Source organism: Panthera uncia, chromosome B1, assembly GCF_023721935.1.
Source record: "Panthera uncia isolate 11264 chromosome B1, Puncia_PCG_1.0, whole genome shotgun sequence".
Taxonomy (NCBI): domain Eukaryota; kingdom Metazoa; phylum Chordata; class Mammalia; order Carnivora; family Felidae; genus Panthera; species Panthera uncia.
In genome coordinates this window covers 158,916,678-158,934,670 of record NC_064811.1, presented here as the reverse complement: position 1 = coordinate 158,934,670, position 17,993 = coordinate 158,916,678, and the positions used below count along the sequence as shown (strand labels likewise).

The 17,993-nt window shown below is 33.1% G+C and overlaps 1 protein-coding gene across 4 annotated transcripts in view; it reads left to right on the top strand.

Moving 5' to 3' along the window:
• Window positions 1–17,993, top strand: part of LOC125923288 (A disintegrin and metallopeptidase domain 3-like) — a 114,311-nt gene that overhangs the window by 85,779 nt on the left and 10,539 nt on the right. For 3 of the 4 annotated variants that reach the window (XM_049631476.1, XM_049631474.1, XM_049631475.1), the window contains 4 exons: window positions 3,246–3,336; window positions 3,599–3,788; window positions 10,358–10,444; window positions 12,972–13,086. In XM_049631476.1, the coding sequence (XP_049487433.1) occupies window positions 3,246–3,336; window positions 3,599–3,788; window positions 10,358–10,444; window positions 12,972–13,086 (483 nt within the window). Of the gene's footprint in view, window positions 1–3,245; window positions 3,337–3,598; window positions 3,789–10,357; window positions 10,445–12,971; window positions 13,139–17,993 lie in introns of all 4 variants that reach the window. The other variant, XM_049631477.1, reaches the window with a different exon arrangement.

The following is a 17,993-nucleotide window of genomic DNA, read 5'->3' as shown; positions in this document are numbered from 1 at the left end:
CTCTTGCAATCCTTTCTGTTTTCATTATTATTTCTCCTCCTTCATTTCTCTTCTTTCATTTCTGATCTTTTGGCAGGAGCGGGGGGGGGGGTCCTCTCTATTTTTTGATGAGTCTGGCTAGGGTTTTATACATTCTATTGATTTTTTTCAAAGAATCAGCTCCTGGTTTTATTGATTTGTTTTTGTTTGTTTGTTTGTTTGTTTTTGTTTTTGTGTTTTAGTTTCTATATAATTTATTTCTGCTCTAATTTTATTATTTCCTTCTTTATGCTGGTTTGGGGTTTTATTTGTTATTCTTTTTCTCTCTCTTTTGGTGCAAAGTAGGCTGTTTATTTGAGGTTTTTCTTGCTTCTTGAGGTAGCCTTGTATTGCTATAAACTTTCCTTTTAGAATTGATTTTTCTGCATCCCAGAGAGTGTTGTGTTTTCATTTTCATCTGTTTCTGTATGCTTTTTGATTTCTTGGTTGACCCATTCATTGTTTAGTAACATGTTATTTAACTTCCATGTATTTGTGGCCTTTCCAGATTTTTTTCTTGTGGCTGACTTCCAATTTCATAGCATTGTAGTCAGAGAAGATGCAGGGTCTGACTTTTATCTTCTTGAATTTCTTGAGGCTTGTTTTGTGGGCTAATGTATGACATATTGGGGAGAATGTCTTATGTGCACTTGAAAAGAATATGTATTCTGCTGTTTTAGTATGAATTGTTCTGAATATATCCATTAAATCCACCTGGTCCTGTGTGTTATTCAGTGTCAAAGCCACTGTTTCCTTGTTGTATTCCTGTTTGGATGATCTGTCCATTGATGTAAGTAAGGTATTAAATTTCTCTACTATTGTATTACTGTCAATTATTTTCAGCTATTATTTCTTCAAATAAATTTTCTGCTCCCGTTTCTCTCTCTCCTTCCAGGATGTGAATGTTTTATACTTGATGCAGTCACTAAGTTCCCTAAGAGTATTCTCAATTTGCATAATTATTTTTACTCCCATTTGTTCAGCGTGATTACTTTCCTGTACTCCATTTTGCAGGCTATGAATTCTTTCTTTTGTTTCATTTAGCCTGCTACTTATTCTATCGGGTATATTTTTAATTTCATTTATTTTGCTCTTCATCTCTGATTGGTTCTTTTTTATCTCCTTATTAAGAGTTTCACTGATATTCTCTACTCTTTTATCAAGTGCGGAGAGTATCTCTATAATTATTACTTTAAATTCTCTATCAGGCATGTTACTTATTTCTGTTTTGGTTAGGTCTTTTGCTGTGGTTTGGTCTTTCGTTTAGGACACATTTCTTTCATTTAGGACACATTCCTTTGTCTCCTCATTTTGTCTAACCCCGTGTTTGGTTCTCTGTGTTAGGTAAGTCAACTATGAATCTTGCTATTGAAGGTAATGGCCTTATGAAGAAGTAGTCCTTTAGTACCTTGCAGTACAGTGTCCCTTGTTCCCCAGGACCTGATGCTTTAGGGAATGTCTGCTATGTGTGCTACCTGTGCCCTGCTTCTTTCTTCCTTCAGTACAGTTGTCTGCAGAGGATCTTTTTTTGTTGTGGGCAGTGTTTGGTCCATGGCTGGGTGCAGCACATTTTAACATGGTGTGAGCCGGTCTGCTTGAGAAAGAGACCTGCTACCACCAACACTACAGGAACTGAGGTCCCACAAAACATGTGGGTCAGTTGACTAGGTGTTGTTGGAGTTTTCACTGGTCTTCTGGGGGAGGGGGCCCACAGCACTGGGACTGAGGCAAGCATGACTGAGAAGGGCTGATCCACTGAAGCACAGGGGGTTTGGGCTTAGGTAGCAAATGGTGGCACCATTGCTGTTTCCTGCAGGTGGCCCTGTGTTTATGGTGGGGGCTGGGGGAGGAAAATGGCAACGTCTAGCTCCTTTGTTCCTGGAGGCATTTCCTCATGATCCTTGCCTTCCTAGACCATGCTCCAAGATGAATAAATCACTCTCCCTCCTGTCTGTCCCTGGCAGTTTTCAGACTGCTGCTTCCCTGTTGTATCTCTGCTGGCTGTTTGTCCTGCTTTCTAAGACTAGGGACTCAGCTTCCTAATGCCCTCTGGGTTCAACCAGAGCCTAGCCACTGAGTTTTAAAATTCTGGGTTTTACAAGGGATACAGGAGTGCTGATGCATAGGGGCACTTGTACCCCAATGTTTATAGCAGCACTCTCAACAATAGCCCAATTATGGAAAGAGCCGAAATGTCCATCAACTGATGAATGGATAAAGAAATTGTGGTTTATATACACAATGGAGTACTACGTGGCAATGAGAAAGAATGAAATATGGCCCTTTGTAGCAACGTGGATGGAACAGGAGAGTGTTATGCTAAGTGAAATAAGCCATACAGAGAAAGACAGATACCATATGTTTTCACTCTTATGTGGATCCTGAGAAACTTAACAGAAACCCATGGGGGAGGTGAAGGAAAAAAAAAAAAAAGAGAGGTTAGAGTGGGAGAGAGCCAAAGCATAAGAGACTGTTAAAAACTGAGAACAAGCTGAGGGTTGATGGGGGGTGGGAAGGAGGGGAGGGAGGGTGGGTGATGGGTATTGAGGAGGGCACCTTTTGGGATGAGCACTGGATGTTGTATGGAAACCAATTTGACAATAAATTTCATATATTGGAAATAAAATATATATATATATATATATTTGAAAAAATAATAAAATAAAATAAAATAAAATAAAATAAAGTTCTGGGTTTTAAGTCCTGCTGGTTGTAAGAATTCACAAAATTTGGCCCTCTTGCTTTCAAAACCAGATATCATGGGATTTGTCTTTCCTGTGTAGGCTCCTCAGTGGTTCATTTTCAAACTATATTTTTCTAAAGTCAGTAATCCATCCTGTAACCATGATAAAAGGTATTGTTTGTGTAAGTTCAAATTTGAAAATAAAATTACAAATCAAAACAACTTTGACCTATGCCAAAAGAATAAGATATTAGTCAAATTTCATGTAGTTGATGGAAAATGAGTAGAATATTAGAATTATAGATAGGAGAGTAATGATGGTTTGATTTCTTAGTCATTGCTTCACTATGATAGCAATTTTCCTATTCTCAAGTGGGAGTTTTTCATGGTTCTTATTGTGTAGCCAGTAGATGATACCAAAAGTTTATAGTACCTGACACTGACTGAGCATTGCTGTTGTCTAGATGTCTCTATATTAATTTACCACACTTTTAGCTTTTAATGTTTTAAAGATGAGTAATTGGAACTTTATTTATATTTTCAGTTGCAAAGGGTTCTACTTCTCTATGTACACAAGAAGTGAATCTTCAGGAAGATGATTTTGGAAACTGTGGACGAAAGTATTGTAATTTTAAGTGTGTATTTAGAAAATTATAAATTTTCCAATTTTGTTTGTGTGTTTGTGCTGCAAAGAGTTGCTTAATGCAAATGAGAGGTGAATGTATTATATACAGATAAATATTTATGTTGCACTTCTTAAGATTGTTTATATTCTGAATAGCTTGGTGCTATGATCTAGTAACATTTTCAATTACCCTCATATTTGAACTATTATTTCCCTAATATTTTTTGTCCTTAAGTGACATATGGATAATTGTTTCTTCCTTATATTGCCAGGGATATCCTTTGTGGAAAGATAGTTTGTCATTGGACACGTTTAGAAGTAATACCATTTAAAAAATTTGATGTTCAATATACTTACATGGAAGGCCATGTGTGTATCTCCGCATATTTAAGAATACCAACAGCACATGTAACAGATGATATTACATATACAGCGAATGGCACTATGTGTGGTCCAAATATGGTAAATAAAAATTTGACTTGATTATATATACGGTGTGTGGATGTCTGTGTGTGTGTGTGTGTGTGAGTGCACATGTGCACACACATGAGAGAGAGAGACAAAGACCTTAACTTTTTTTTACAATTAATATTACAAATTTTGGTTCCTACATAATGATCTTAAGATTTAAAGTTTAAGATTTCTATTGGTCAAAGGAGCACTTGCTTCACTATCATTTTGTTTATTATGAATTTTGCTATAGATATTAGAACTTATTTTCTCACACTGCAGAATATTAGCCTCTTCATTAGGCCAGGATCTGGTCTGCAAAAATTTATATAAATAACAAAAAAGAATCAAATAATACACCAAAGAGTAGGTTAAAACAACCTGAATAATAAGAAAAACAAAGAAAGCAAAAAAAGCAAAGCATTTAGTACTGCTATAATTGACAAGAATAATTGATTTGGTTGTAATGAAAGTAAAACAGGTATTTGCTCATTAACCAACTTCCCTAATTCTTCTTCCAAAAGCATAATACTTATTAAAAATTTGGCCCTTTCACAAGACATAATAATAAAATGGATCTCAAGCTTTGCTTTTATTTTTCTTAAACAGCTTAAGAAACAATAAATGATTTGTGTGTGTCCTTTGTACCATTGAAATATTCGTTAACTAAGGTAAAACATTACTCAAGTATCTCATGTTGAAATTTAGATACTTAACATTGAGATGAAATATTTTAAGAAATGAAAAATTGAGGAAAATGGAAATGAATATTAAATTTATGTCAAAATTAGAAAACTTATTCTTACATAAAAATAATAAAATAATTACAAATGAACACACTGGTGCTGACTACCTTATAAAGTAACATGTCATCCCTTTAAAGATCACTTAAGACAAACTGACAAAATGTTTACTATAAAAGTGAGAGATTAAGTACATAAATTTATCAGCTAATTTAATCATTAATTGATTGGAAAAATCATTCTAGTGGCATAAAGGTGGTATAATACACAAAAATAATTTGGTCTTTGGGGCGCCTGGGTGGCGCAGTCGGTTAAGCGTCCGACTTCAGCCAGGTCATGATCTCGCGGTCCGTGAGTTCGAGCCCCGCGTCAGGCTCTGGGCTGATGGCTCGGAGCCTGGAGCCTGTTTCCGATTCTGTGACTCCCTCTCTCTCTGCCCCTCCCCCGTTCATACTCTGTCTCTCTCTGTCCCAAAAATAAATTAAAAACGTTGAAAAAAAAAATAATTAAAAAAAAAAATAATTTGGTCTTTTTCCCTGATTTTCTGGTACAAGAGCTCCTAAACCCCTTGAATTTCCCTAGTGATAATGAATGCTTTTTGTTAATCGTAAAGAGCTTCTTCCAATCAAACTGAATTTATGCTAATGAAGTGACAGGATGGGGTCTCTAGATAGCTGTATGATGGAGCTGATAACCAATAAGACCAAGAGATTAGAGGGTTGGAACTTTTAGCCTCATCACAACCTTCGGGAAGGGAAGTGGTGTAACTGGAGACTGAACACTGTAAAAACTTTTGAACAGTGAGATTCGGTGTGCTTCTAGCTTGGTGAAGTAAATAAAGTAAATGAACATCCAGTTATTGTTTTTTCTAATCAGTTAGGAGTTGAAAATAATAATTGATGATGGGAAGCATAACTTATCATCCTAAAACAAGTATAAATTAGCATATACTATCCGGAAAGTGATTTAGAAATGTGTATAATGTCAAAATATATTATTACACATTTTTATTGGTTTTTAAAAATTATTTGTTACTATTTTTAATTGACATATAATTGAAATATAACATTAACTTAGTTTCAGATGTACAACATAGTGGTTCAATATTTATACATATTGTGAAATGACCACCAAAAGAAATCTGGTTAACATCCATTACTGTACATAGTTATGAAATTTTTTTTATCGTGATGAGAACTTTCAAGACTTACTCTATTAGCAAGTTTCAAATATGCAATACAGTGTTATTAATTGCAGTCACCATAGTATTGTAACCTCCATGACTTATTTATTTACAAACTGTAATTTTGACCCTGTTTGTAATTTTTGACCCTGTTCACCCATTTTACCCACTTTCCCAAGCTCTCACCATTGGCAGCCACCAATCCATTCCTTGCATCAAAGAGCTTGGGTTTTGTTGTTTTTGTTGTTTAAATTACACATACACATAAGGTCACACAGTATTTGTCTTTCTCTGTCTGACTTATATCAATCAGCTAATGTTCTCAAGTTCTGTTCAAGTTGTCACAAATGGCAAGATTTAATTCCTTTTTATGGATGGATAATATTTCTTTGTGTATATTTGCTACATTTCCTTTATCCATTCATTCATCAGTGAACATTTAGATTGCTTACATATCTTAGCTAATCTAAATAATGCTGCAGTGAACATGAAGGTACACATATATTTTTGAGTTACATGTTTTAATTTACTTTGATAAATACTCAGAAGTGGAATTGCTGGATCATGTGATGTTTCTATTTTTAATTTTTGTAACAACATCCATAATATTTTCCATAGTGGCTGCAATGGTTTACATTTCCACCAATAATGCACCAGGGTTCCATTTTCTCTACATCTTTGCAAACATTTTCTATTGCTTTTTGTCATGATAAAAGCCATTCTAAGATCCTAGGAGAATAAGAGAAAGATTTTAAGGATGGAAAAGTATTTCAGGGAGTAATGCTTGGAATGTTTCCAAATTTGGCAAAAGGTGTAAACACACAGATGCAAAAAATTGAAAGAACATCATGTAGGATGAAGCCAGTGAGATCCACAGTAGGATATAGCATAATCAAACTGACAATTAAAGACCAAGAAAAAGAATCTTAAAAGTAGTGATAGTGAAATTACATGTACAGGAAAAAATACAATTTTTTGTATTACAAATGATTACAATGATAACAATTGAAATAAAACAGTATAGGAATAAGACATGCAAATACCACAGAAGCTTGCTATGCTGGTTTGTTCCAACCAGCTTGTATGTAAAGCTTTTAAGCTTTACAGATCAATTCACTCATCTCTCCAGCAGTGATTCTTTGCCTGGGAAGTCTGATCATAAGCCTATGCCCAACTGGCTAATGTCCCCATGGAGGGAAAACAAAGAAAGGAATGAGGGAGGAGGGGGAGGGGAAAGGAAGGGAAGGGAAGGGAAGGGAAGGGAAGGGCAGGGCAGAAGGAAGACTGATTTTTCCTACTTGGTTCAGTAGAAGCTGGCATGACTTTTTACTCCCACACCATTTTTAACTCAAAAACAAAAACAAAAAAAACCCAAAAAACGAATCGGCAGCCTTCTCCATGTGACAAGGCTTTGTCACATGACAGCCTTCATTTCAGAAACTGGCTTTTAGGCCATGATACTTCCAGTAGTTTATTATTTTTTTTATTTAAAAAATTTTTACATTTATATCTTTATTTTGAGAGAGAGAGAGAGAGAGGGAGAGAGAGAGAGAGAGAGCATCAGTGGGGTAGCGACAGAGAGAGAGGGAGAGAGAATTCCAAGGAGGCTCCATGCTGACATAGCACAGAGCTTGATGCAGGGCTCACACTCACAAACTGTGAGATCGTGATCTGAGCTGAAATCATGACCTGAGCCAAAATCAAGAGTCAGATGCTTACCCAACTGAGCCATCCAGACACCCTATACTTCCAGTAGTTTAATTGGATAGGAACTCTTCTAGAGGACAGACCGCTTGAAACGTCGAAATTCTATAGTGACCATTAATTCAGTTGCTTTCGGAAACAAAATACCTTTCTAAATAATCTCCCTTGGGATAAAAGTGTTGTGTTGACTGCATTTTGTAATTGAGAGAAAGGAGAGATGAGTAGTGAATATGAGAGCTATCTACTTCTGTAGTTTTGTGGACAGACTTCCATTGAAAATTCTGCATTTTAGCCACCCTTCCCTACCTGCCTTTTTGGCTCTTCTTCCTCTGCTTTTCCTTCTTACTCAGGCTGCAGCTCCTCCAGAGCATTCGAAGTTGATCAACCAGGCTCTCTCTTTTACCATTGTATTTGATGATGTTGCTTCCTCGCCTCATTTTATCCATTAGTGGACTTCATTTTATTTCAAAATCCCAGGAAGTTCTTAAATCTTTTATCTTCCAATTGCCTCTTTCTGATGATCCTTTATTTGCATTAATTAGGAAAAGGGGAGCTATTTTGAGTGCCATATCTGTGAGTTTGAACTGGAATTTTCCTGTGGTTATTTTAAAAATTCATCAAAGTTATACTGTATTTTCATGTGTAATTCTCTCTTGTTTAGTTGATTTCAGAGTGGTTGGAAAGGAAAGATTTCTTTACTTTTCCCTCACTAAAGGTGGGTCCTTTGTAAAAATTATCTTTTTTTTTAAGTTTATTTATTTATTTTGAGAGAGACAGAGACAGCATGAGTGGGAGAGGGGCAGAGAGAGAGAATCCCAGCCAGGCCTCTCCCTGTCAGCAGAGAGACAAACATGGGGCTCGAACCCATGAAGCTGTGAGATGCATGACCTGAGCTGAAACCAAAAGTCAGATGCTTAACTGATTGAGCCATCCAGGTGCCCCTGTAAAAATTATCTTGATAGATAGCAAGAGAAGGAGGGAGAGAGGGGAGACTTTATTTCTTATTTTTTTATTAACAGGAAGAAAAATATATCTCCTTATTAATCATAATGAAGGTATAAATAAAACACTCATATATTTAATACTGTTATATAGTGGGTAAGAGTATACTGCATGGAGATAGGCATATTCCAGCAATGCAAATTTGCTTAATATTGGATATGATAGAAAGCTTTTTAATTTTTTAATTTATAAGACTTAGAACAGGGGAAATGATTCTAGTTCACGTACGTAGGCCAGGGAAGATGAACATATCTCAACACATTCATTTCAAACTTGAAAAGAAGTATGTTTGGGGCATTTGTCCAAAATTAGATAAGCTAATCAATGAATAAATGAATAAAATTAACTCCTTTTATCTTACTCATACCTGGGACTATACAAAAATATGCTTACATGTAATTCACATTTCTCTTTAGGAAATATGTATTTACTTATGTTGTTTTTATGTGTTTTTTTTTTCTTTGAAACATGGTATGACTGCTTCTGGGACACCATGTATCTTGTTCAAGGAAGGAATCTTGTATATTAGTTTATATTCAAAACATATCTCAACCACTGCCCAGGCCTAACTACTTTTGTAATGTCTCTTGCTTTTGCTGTCATTACAAAAGAGCCAGCTGCAAATTGACCCTTTTACCTGCAGGAAATTATATTAGAAGCATGAGTCTTAACTTTTCCAGCTTATTTTTCCCCTAAAGACAGCGCAGGGAAATATGACTAGTTATTATTGCCTCAATGACAATGTTTAAGGAGCACTAGAATGAAAATGATTTTGTGCACAGGTAATGCTGGTTTGTTCAAAATTTTTGTTATTCTTGCTGGCTTCATCAGAGCACTTCCAGTTACTGAACAAGCTGATATTCTTACCTTTATGATGATGATTGGTTAATGGTGATAGGAAACAATGATTTTTAAGACTATTCATCATATAATATATATTCTATCAGATAACCTGAGAAAAGCCAGCAGAAATTTTTACAGACTTCCCTAAAGATATTCAAATTAAATTAAAATTTGGATAAAGCAATATTAACATAGAGCTTACATAAAAATCAGGTCAAATAAACAATAATTAAAATACTTTCTGTGTTTAGTGATCATTTACTATGTACCAGACACTACTTTTGTTCCTTTATGTCTAACAAATTATTTCATCCTTATAACCTACACTTTTATAAAATTTGGGTATAATTGCTGTTCCAAATTCAAAGATGGATAAACAGAGATATGGAGGGATTAAAGTACTTGCTCTAGGTCACACTGCTAATTTGAAAGATAAGAGACATTATCATTAAAGTTGGAAAAAATATAAAAATGACAGGAACACTGCTATTTAGCATTGATCAATATGTCGCTCTGTGACGAAAGTAGTTCTTGCACTGAATATTGCATTTGTCAATAACTTGTGCTTGAACTTAGAAGAGTAGATTTATTCTCATCAAATCTAAAATGTGGATAAAAATATTTGCTTTGAGTGTGTATTAGTGTATATTATAAAAATATATAGAAAGTGCAAAGACAGATCCTAGCTTATTAAAAATGGTCAGTACAAGGTGGCTATTTTTATTCTTATAATAATTAATAATTCGTATCAATAATCTCACAGCTGTACTCCTGGGAAAAACATAGTATCTCATTCTCTAAATTTTATATGTGGTAAAATAATAGCATACCGCTTGGACTCCCAAGTTCTTCTTTTAGAATGAGTAGATCTCATGAAATTCCAAATCATGTTATTTATGTATATATAAACATACATGTATAATAATATATAATATAATATAAATAATATAATATATATAATATAATATAATATGATAATATAAATATATAGTATATGAAGGATAAATATAAAGTATATTGTGCATTAAATTTTTGTACAAAGTACAATTGCTCGATTCATGGCTTTACATTTAAAATTTTTGTTGTTGGCTGTTTTAACATTTTAGTTTTGTGACCGGGGACGGTGCACTCCTAAGGAATCATACCCAAAGAGAGTAAATTGTGACTCAGTTACAAATTGCAGTGGACATGGGGTATGTAATGTTTATTTCATTTCTACATATAGTAATTTTAGTTCACATCAATAATATTTTCCAAGATAATATGGTTCAGAATTATTTGACATAGAAATTATGTTGAAAACTTTCAGTTAAATAAGGAAATTGGATTCCATTATTTATACGTATGTACATGATTTATGTGCTATTGTTTTAGGCCTCATGAGCTTTGAACTTTGTACAGAAATGCAATATGAAGTGTAATCTATTATAATTTATATCAAGATTATGATACTTAGGAAATGAATTTATTAAGGATTATTCATACATATTTATGCATACATGTAAGTATGCTTATGGTTGAGTGTATGTGTACTGATATATATTTAGACACACAATATATTTATATCAAAATATTATGATCTAATATTTTTGTGAGAGCAGAGTTTCTTGTCTATTCAGATCTCTTTCATCCTTTAGTGACTTCAATTTATTTCCCTGTATGTCCTCCATACTATATTTGAAAAGTCCTTCACTGATGGACTTTTGGATGTTAAATTTTAACTTAACTATTACAAGTAGTGGGACAATGGACATCGGGTACAGTAACATTTGCACATTCATCTGACTTCTTGTAAAATTTTTAATGAAATATTATTGGCCACATTGATGTACTATTTAAATTTTTATAAATATTATATTGTGTTTAACGCATATTATACCAATTTTTGCTCTCTCCTATCAGGTATAAAAATATGCATTTCCTCAAATTCTGGCCAGACTAGCATCTCAGTTTTTGTAAATCACTTTTAACATGCTAAATCCATTGTTAATTTGTATTTACCTAATGATATGGTTTTTAAGCATGTATGCATAGACGTATTTTCCATTTGCATTTTAATTTGTTCATCCACTGTGAAATTATCTACTAGGGAATAGAAATTTTGTAGTTTGTTTTTTTGAACATAAATTTGGCTTTAATTTTGTGGCTAGTGTCTCCTGCCATATTGATGCTTCAAATTTTATATAATAATCCAGGAATAAAGTGACCTGCCTGCGTGTCTTATATCAAAAATTTCTCCCAAATTACTTACATGTCCTATTATTAACAGTTTCTTTTCTATTTCTATCCTTTCTTATTTAATTTTAATTTAATTTCTTATTAATTTTTTTCTATGAACCTACTGCTTCTGACCCTTCTTTCAATTACATGTATAGGTATTTTCTAACCTTCCTATTTCTAGCAAAATACATTTAGGTATCTGTGTCTCATTAAGGAAGCTTCTCCTTTTGTTTTTTTCCCCAATTTTTGGAAAAGTTTGTTTTTATAACCACTATTTTTAAACCTAGCACAATTCAAAATAAATATTAACTTCTATTTTATAATTTTTTAATTGAAATATATTGACAAACAGTGTTACATTAGTTTCAGGTGTAGAATATAGTGATTCAACAACTCTGTATTATGATATGCTCACCACAAATGTAGCTATCATTTGCTATTACAGTATCATTGAATATATTCCCTCTGCTGTACCTATTAGCCCCATGATTTGTTCATTCTATAACTGGAAGCCTATATCTCCCACTCCTCTTTACACATGTTGCCCATTACCCCCACCTGTTCCCCTTTATGGCAACCACCAGTTCTCTGTATTTACAGATTTAATCCTGCTTTTTTGTTTATTCATTTATTTTTTTTAGATTCCACATAGGAATGAAATCATATGGTATTTGTCTTTCTTAGTCTGACTTATTTCAGTTAGCACAATATCTTCTAGATCCATCCAACTTGACACAAATGGGAAGATCTCTTCTTTTTTATGGCTGTGTAACACTCCATTGTTTAGATATACTGCATATTTATCCATTCATCTACTGATAGCCATTTAGGTTGCTTCCATATCTTTGCTAGTGTAAATAATGCTGCAATAAACAAAAGAGTGCAATATACTAATTAGTGATTTTGTTTTCATTGGGTGAATACTCAGTAGTAGAATTACTGGATTGTATGATAGTTCTATTTTTAATTTTGGGGGAAACTCGATACTGTTTTTGACAGTGGCTGCACTAATTTACATTCTCACCAACAGTGCACAATGGTTCCCTTTTCTCCACATTCTCACCAACACTTGTTTTTTTTCTTTTTTCATTTATTTATTTATTTATTTATTTACTTACTTACTTATTATTTATTATTGTTTTGATACTAGCCATTCTGACTGTTGTGAGGTTATATCTCATTGTGGTTTTGATTTACATTTCACTGATGATTAGTATAATTTTTTGATTCATAATTTTGTGCCTTTTTGGAATAAGGCATTTCAGTTTTATCATGAAGGTTCTTTTATTTGAAAACATATGAGACAAAAGAAAATCTTAATGACATTTAAAAAGTTAATGCATGGGAATTTGTTATATTTTATTTTAAAAATATTTGCCACATTAAAATAAATATACAAATTACAATACTTTAATAATTTACATTGACTAACAGAACAATGCATTTAATTTTTATGTTGTACATAAAATGTTCTTATTTTTTATTTGGTTTTGGTTTCAGGTTTGCAATAATTTGCTTCATTGTCACTGTGATGTTGGATATACTCCTCCATATTGTAAACCATCACCATTATCACCAGGAGGAAGTATTGATAATGGGTTTTGGAGTAAGGGAAGTTAGTATCCAGATGAGTGTGTTTCAAAGAGCTTTCTCCCCTTTCAGAAATGGTCTGCATCTTCACTGACTGTGTGGTTATAGAGCACCTGACATAGATAGTGCAATGAGGAACCTAAATTTCCATTTTATTTTACTTTATTTAATTTAAATTTAAGTATCCATAGCATATGGATAGTAGATGGTACAAAACATTTAAAAAATATTTGGGGAACATTTATGAACATATATAAGCATATTTGTTCTTTCTAAACTTCAAAATGTAAAAATCTTTGCAGTATAATTTCATTAATGTCTTTCCATCATTTGTACTTTTATACTTTATTTATATATGTCATAAATCTGATAATAGATTGTTATATTGCCTTGAATAGATAATGAAATTTTAAAGATTTTTAATATAAATATTTACATTTACCCATCCATTTGCAGTTATCAAGGGCTTTTCAACTCTTCCATGTGGGTCATTTTTTTCTCTCTGAAAAAACTTCCTTTTATATTTCTTTTTGTTTGTACCTTGTGGTGGCCAATTGTCTCAGCTTTTGTCTTTAAAAGTTTTATAAAAATGTCTTAATTTCCAAAGACTATTTTCACTGGAATTAAATAATTCTACACTGAGAAGTTTTTCTTTCAGTAGTTCAAAGATGTAATCTTTGATTCTAGCTTATATCTTCTGATGAGAATACAGTGTCATTTTTTTTTTTTTTTTTTAGAGAGAGAGAATGTATTTGGAGGACAGGGGCAGAAGGAGAGAGAGAAAGAGAGAGAGAATCTTAAGCAGGCTCCACGCTGAGTGTGGAGGCCACTGTGGGGCTTGGTCCCATAACCCTGGAATCATGATCTGAGCTGAAATCAAGAGTCATATGCTCAACCAAATGAGCCACCTAGGAGCCCCTACAGTGCCATTCTTATTATTCTTCTGATTAATGTTTCTTTTATATTTTTTATACTTCTTTTATATGTTTTTATGTTATACATTTTTATTTTACATGTTTATATGATTTTCCAGTTTCACTACAATTTATCAAGACATGTTTCTTTTTGAATTTATCCTGTTTAGGTTGGCTGTGATTCTTGAATCCATAGGTTAATATGGCTTTGTAAATTTTGAAAAAAATCTTAAACCCTTGTCTCTTTTTAAATATTTTTTATTAAACATCTTTGGGTTTTAAAAAATGATACACAGTGACATTCGCTCTGTGGGATATAATTCAATGAGTATTGAAAAAAGCGCAGACTTTTGTTCCCAACACCGCAGTCACAATGCACAATAGATCTTTCACCTCAATAGTTCCCACTGGCTGCTCTTTTGTGTTCATGCCCCACTGCCGATTCCTGGAAACAAATTACCTGTTCTTGTCCCTATAGATTTCCCTTGTTCAGAATGTCATTTGCAGTACATATGCATTTCAGATCCATTCCTGTTGTCATAGGTCATATTCCTGTTTAAGAGTTCATTCATTTGTTTCTTTGTTTGTTTTGTTTTGTTTGTTTGTTAAGTAGGCTCCAGGCCCAATGTGGGGCATGAACTGGTAACCCTGAGATCAAAAGTTGTGTGCTATACCAACTGATCCAGCCAAGCGCTCCCTAATAGCTCATTCTTTTATTGTTAAGTAGGCTTCTATATTGAAATGATGCATTCTTATTTGCTTATCCAGTCAGCCATTGAAAGGTATTTGGGTTATTTCTAGATTTGGGCAATTTTAAATAAACCTGCTATAAACATGTGCACATAGACTTTTGTGTATACGTAAATTTTCACCGTTTGGCTGGTAAACACCAAGGACTAAGATTTCTGGGTCATTTATTAAGTGTTTACTTTTTATCAAGTGTATTTTTAATTTTACAAGAAATAGCTTTGGGGTGCCTGGGTGGCTTGGTTGGTTAAGTGTCCAATTTGATTTCAGCTCAGGTCATGATCTCACAACTTGTGAGTTCAGGCCTAGCATCAGGCTACATGCTGAAAGTGTGGAGCCTGTTTGGCTGGGATTCTCTCTCTCTTTCTCTCTCTGTCCCTCCTCCACACCCACACATTCTCTCTCAAAATAAACTTTAAAAAAAAAAGGAAAAAAATAGCGAAACTATTTTCTAACGTGAATGTACCAGTTTTCCTTCCTTGCATTTATCAATGAGAGTTCCAGTTTCTCTGCATGGATGTTGAACATTTCACAAGCACTCAATGTTGTCATTTTTGTTTGGTTTGCTTTGATTTTGTTTTGCCAGTTGTAGATGTCCAATGATATCCCTCTGTGATTTTTATTTAACTTTTTATGTTGAAATAATTATAGATTCACAAAGAGCTGCAAAAAAGTGCAGATGGAAGTCCTATGTACCCTTTACTCAGACTCTGTCAGTTTTAACATATTTTAATACTATAGTACAGTAGCAAAACAAGGAAAGGGACATTATTAAAATCACAGACCTTATTCAGATTTCACTAGTATACATCTATATTGTGTGTGTGTGTGTGTGTGTGTGTGTGTGTATGAGTGCATATGTGGGTGTTGGTATTCAGTTTCATGCAGTTTTACCATATGTTCAAGTTTGTGTAACCACCACCACAATCAAAATACAGAAGTGTATCATCACTATATGGCTCCTAATGTTACCCCTTTATATAGCTACACTGATCCCCTTTTCTGCCATTGCTAACTCCTGATAATAGCTAAACTGCCATCTCTCTTATGTTATTTCACGGATGTTATACATATGGAATCATACAGTTTATATCTCTTGGAGATTGGCTTCTTTCTCTTCTGTAATTTCCATGAACTGCATCCAAATTGTTGCAAGTATGAATACTTCATGCCTTTTTATTGATGACTAGTGTTCTTTTGTACAGATGTATCAAACTACTGATGGATATTTGCCAATTTTTAGCTACTATGAATAGATCTCCAATGCACACGTGTGGAAAATTCTGAATGAAAGTAAAATTTGAATTCCCTGGGAAACATCCTCAAAAGTGAAATTTCTGGGTCAATAATAATCCATTTATAGATTTAAAAGCAACTGCCAAACTATTTTTCAGAGTGACTGTAACATTTGACATTCTTACCAACAGTATATGAATGACCCATTGTTTTGGCATCCTCACTAATATTTGGTGATATCACTGGTTTTTTGTTTTGTTTTTTTTTTGCTTTTTGGTTTTTGGTTTTTGGGTTTTTTTAGTCATTCTATTAGGTATGTATTAATTGTAGTTTTAATTTGAACTTCCCTAATGGGTAATGATGTTGAATGTCTTTAATGTGTTTATTTGGCGTCTGTATGTTCTCTTCAGTGAAAATCTGTTCATGTCTTTGCCCATTTTCTAATTAGACTGTGTTTTTTTAAATATTGAATTTTTAGAGGTTTTTTTGGTTTTTTTTTTTTTTTTTTTTTGGTTTTCTGGTTTCATAGATAGATAGATAATTTGAATACATTTTTTCCATGTCTGTAATTTGTTTACCCTCAGACCCCAAATATTAATTCTTTTTCTGATAAAGTCTACTTCTTTTCCTTAATGGATCATGCTTTTGGTGCCCAGTGTATGAACTCTTTATCAACCTTAAGTCCCGAAGATTTTCTGCCATGACATTTCTAAAAGATGCAGTTTTGTGTTTTACATTTAAGTCCATTATCCATTTTGAGTTACATTTTGTAAAGGGTGGGAGGTTAACTTTTTGATTAACACATCTCCAATTGCTGCACCATAATTCTTTGAAAAAGCATTCACTTGTCTTTTGAATTGTTTTTGTTCCTTCATCAATAATTAATTGGAAATTTTTGTGTTAGTGTATTTCTCACTTCTCTATTTTGTTCATTTATCTATGTGTCATTTTCTTCATTGTTATACTGTTCTGATTATTGTAACTGTGTGGCAATCTTTGACATTGGGAAGAATGTTTTTTCCCACTTTATTCTTCTTTTCCAAAATTGTTTTGACTATTCTAGGGTCTCCTTTCTATGTACATTTCAAGATAAGCTTATCTATGTTTAAAAACTTTTTGCTGTGATCTTAATTCAAATTATGTTAAACCTATGGAACAATTTAGGAAGGTTTCATATCTTTACTATATATTATTGACCCTTCCAAACTACAGTATGTCACTTCATTTATTTAGATTTTGTAGGATTTTCTTCATCAGAATTTTGTACTTTTTACCAGATACTGTACATGTTTTACAATTTCATATTTTGTTTTTTCCTTTTTAGAGCAATTATAAATAGTGTACGATAATTGAACTTTTTTTACATTTATAAACATCAATTAAAATTATTAACTTTAATGTTTATTTATCCTACACCATCTAACTCCTTCCAATCAACCTTGTATACATATTTGTCCACTTGTGAACCATATCGTATAAGTGTTCATGTCCGAATGTTGTAAAAAAAATGGATATTCTAGATCTTCTTTACAACACAGAATGTTCCAGATATTTGTAATGAAATATTGCATGTCAGAGTATGAGTAACTGGATGAAAATATTATATTTCTTTTTTGCTATTAGAAATATTCTGTTTCTAATTGATTCTTGAGCTGGAGAAAAATGATATCATTATCTGAAGACTATATGAGCTATACCATGAAATTTCATTTGTGTGATCAATTTAAATATCATCATTACAGCCAAGAGGTCTTCTCTGTTTTTTTTTTATTTTTTTATTTTTTGCATTTTTCTGATTAAAAATTGTAAAACATCTTCCTCCATCAATATTCTTTTCTTTATCATTATCGGCAGTAAAGAACATTTCTGAATTCTCAGTCATGTTCAGTAGAAGTTAAAATAAAAAGATACATTTGGCTCCAGGGCTCTTTTGTACCTTTTTGAAAGTTGATAAATTAATTTGGGCAACAGTATAAGAAAACTGAAATTTTTCAATGAAATAAAATAGGAAGCCAAGAAATAGACCATTTATAGA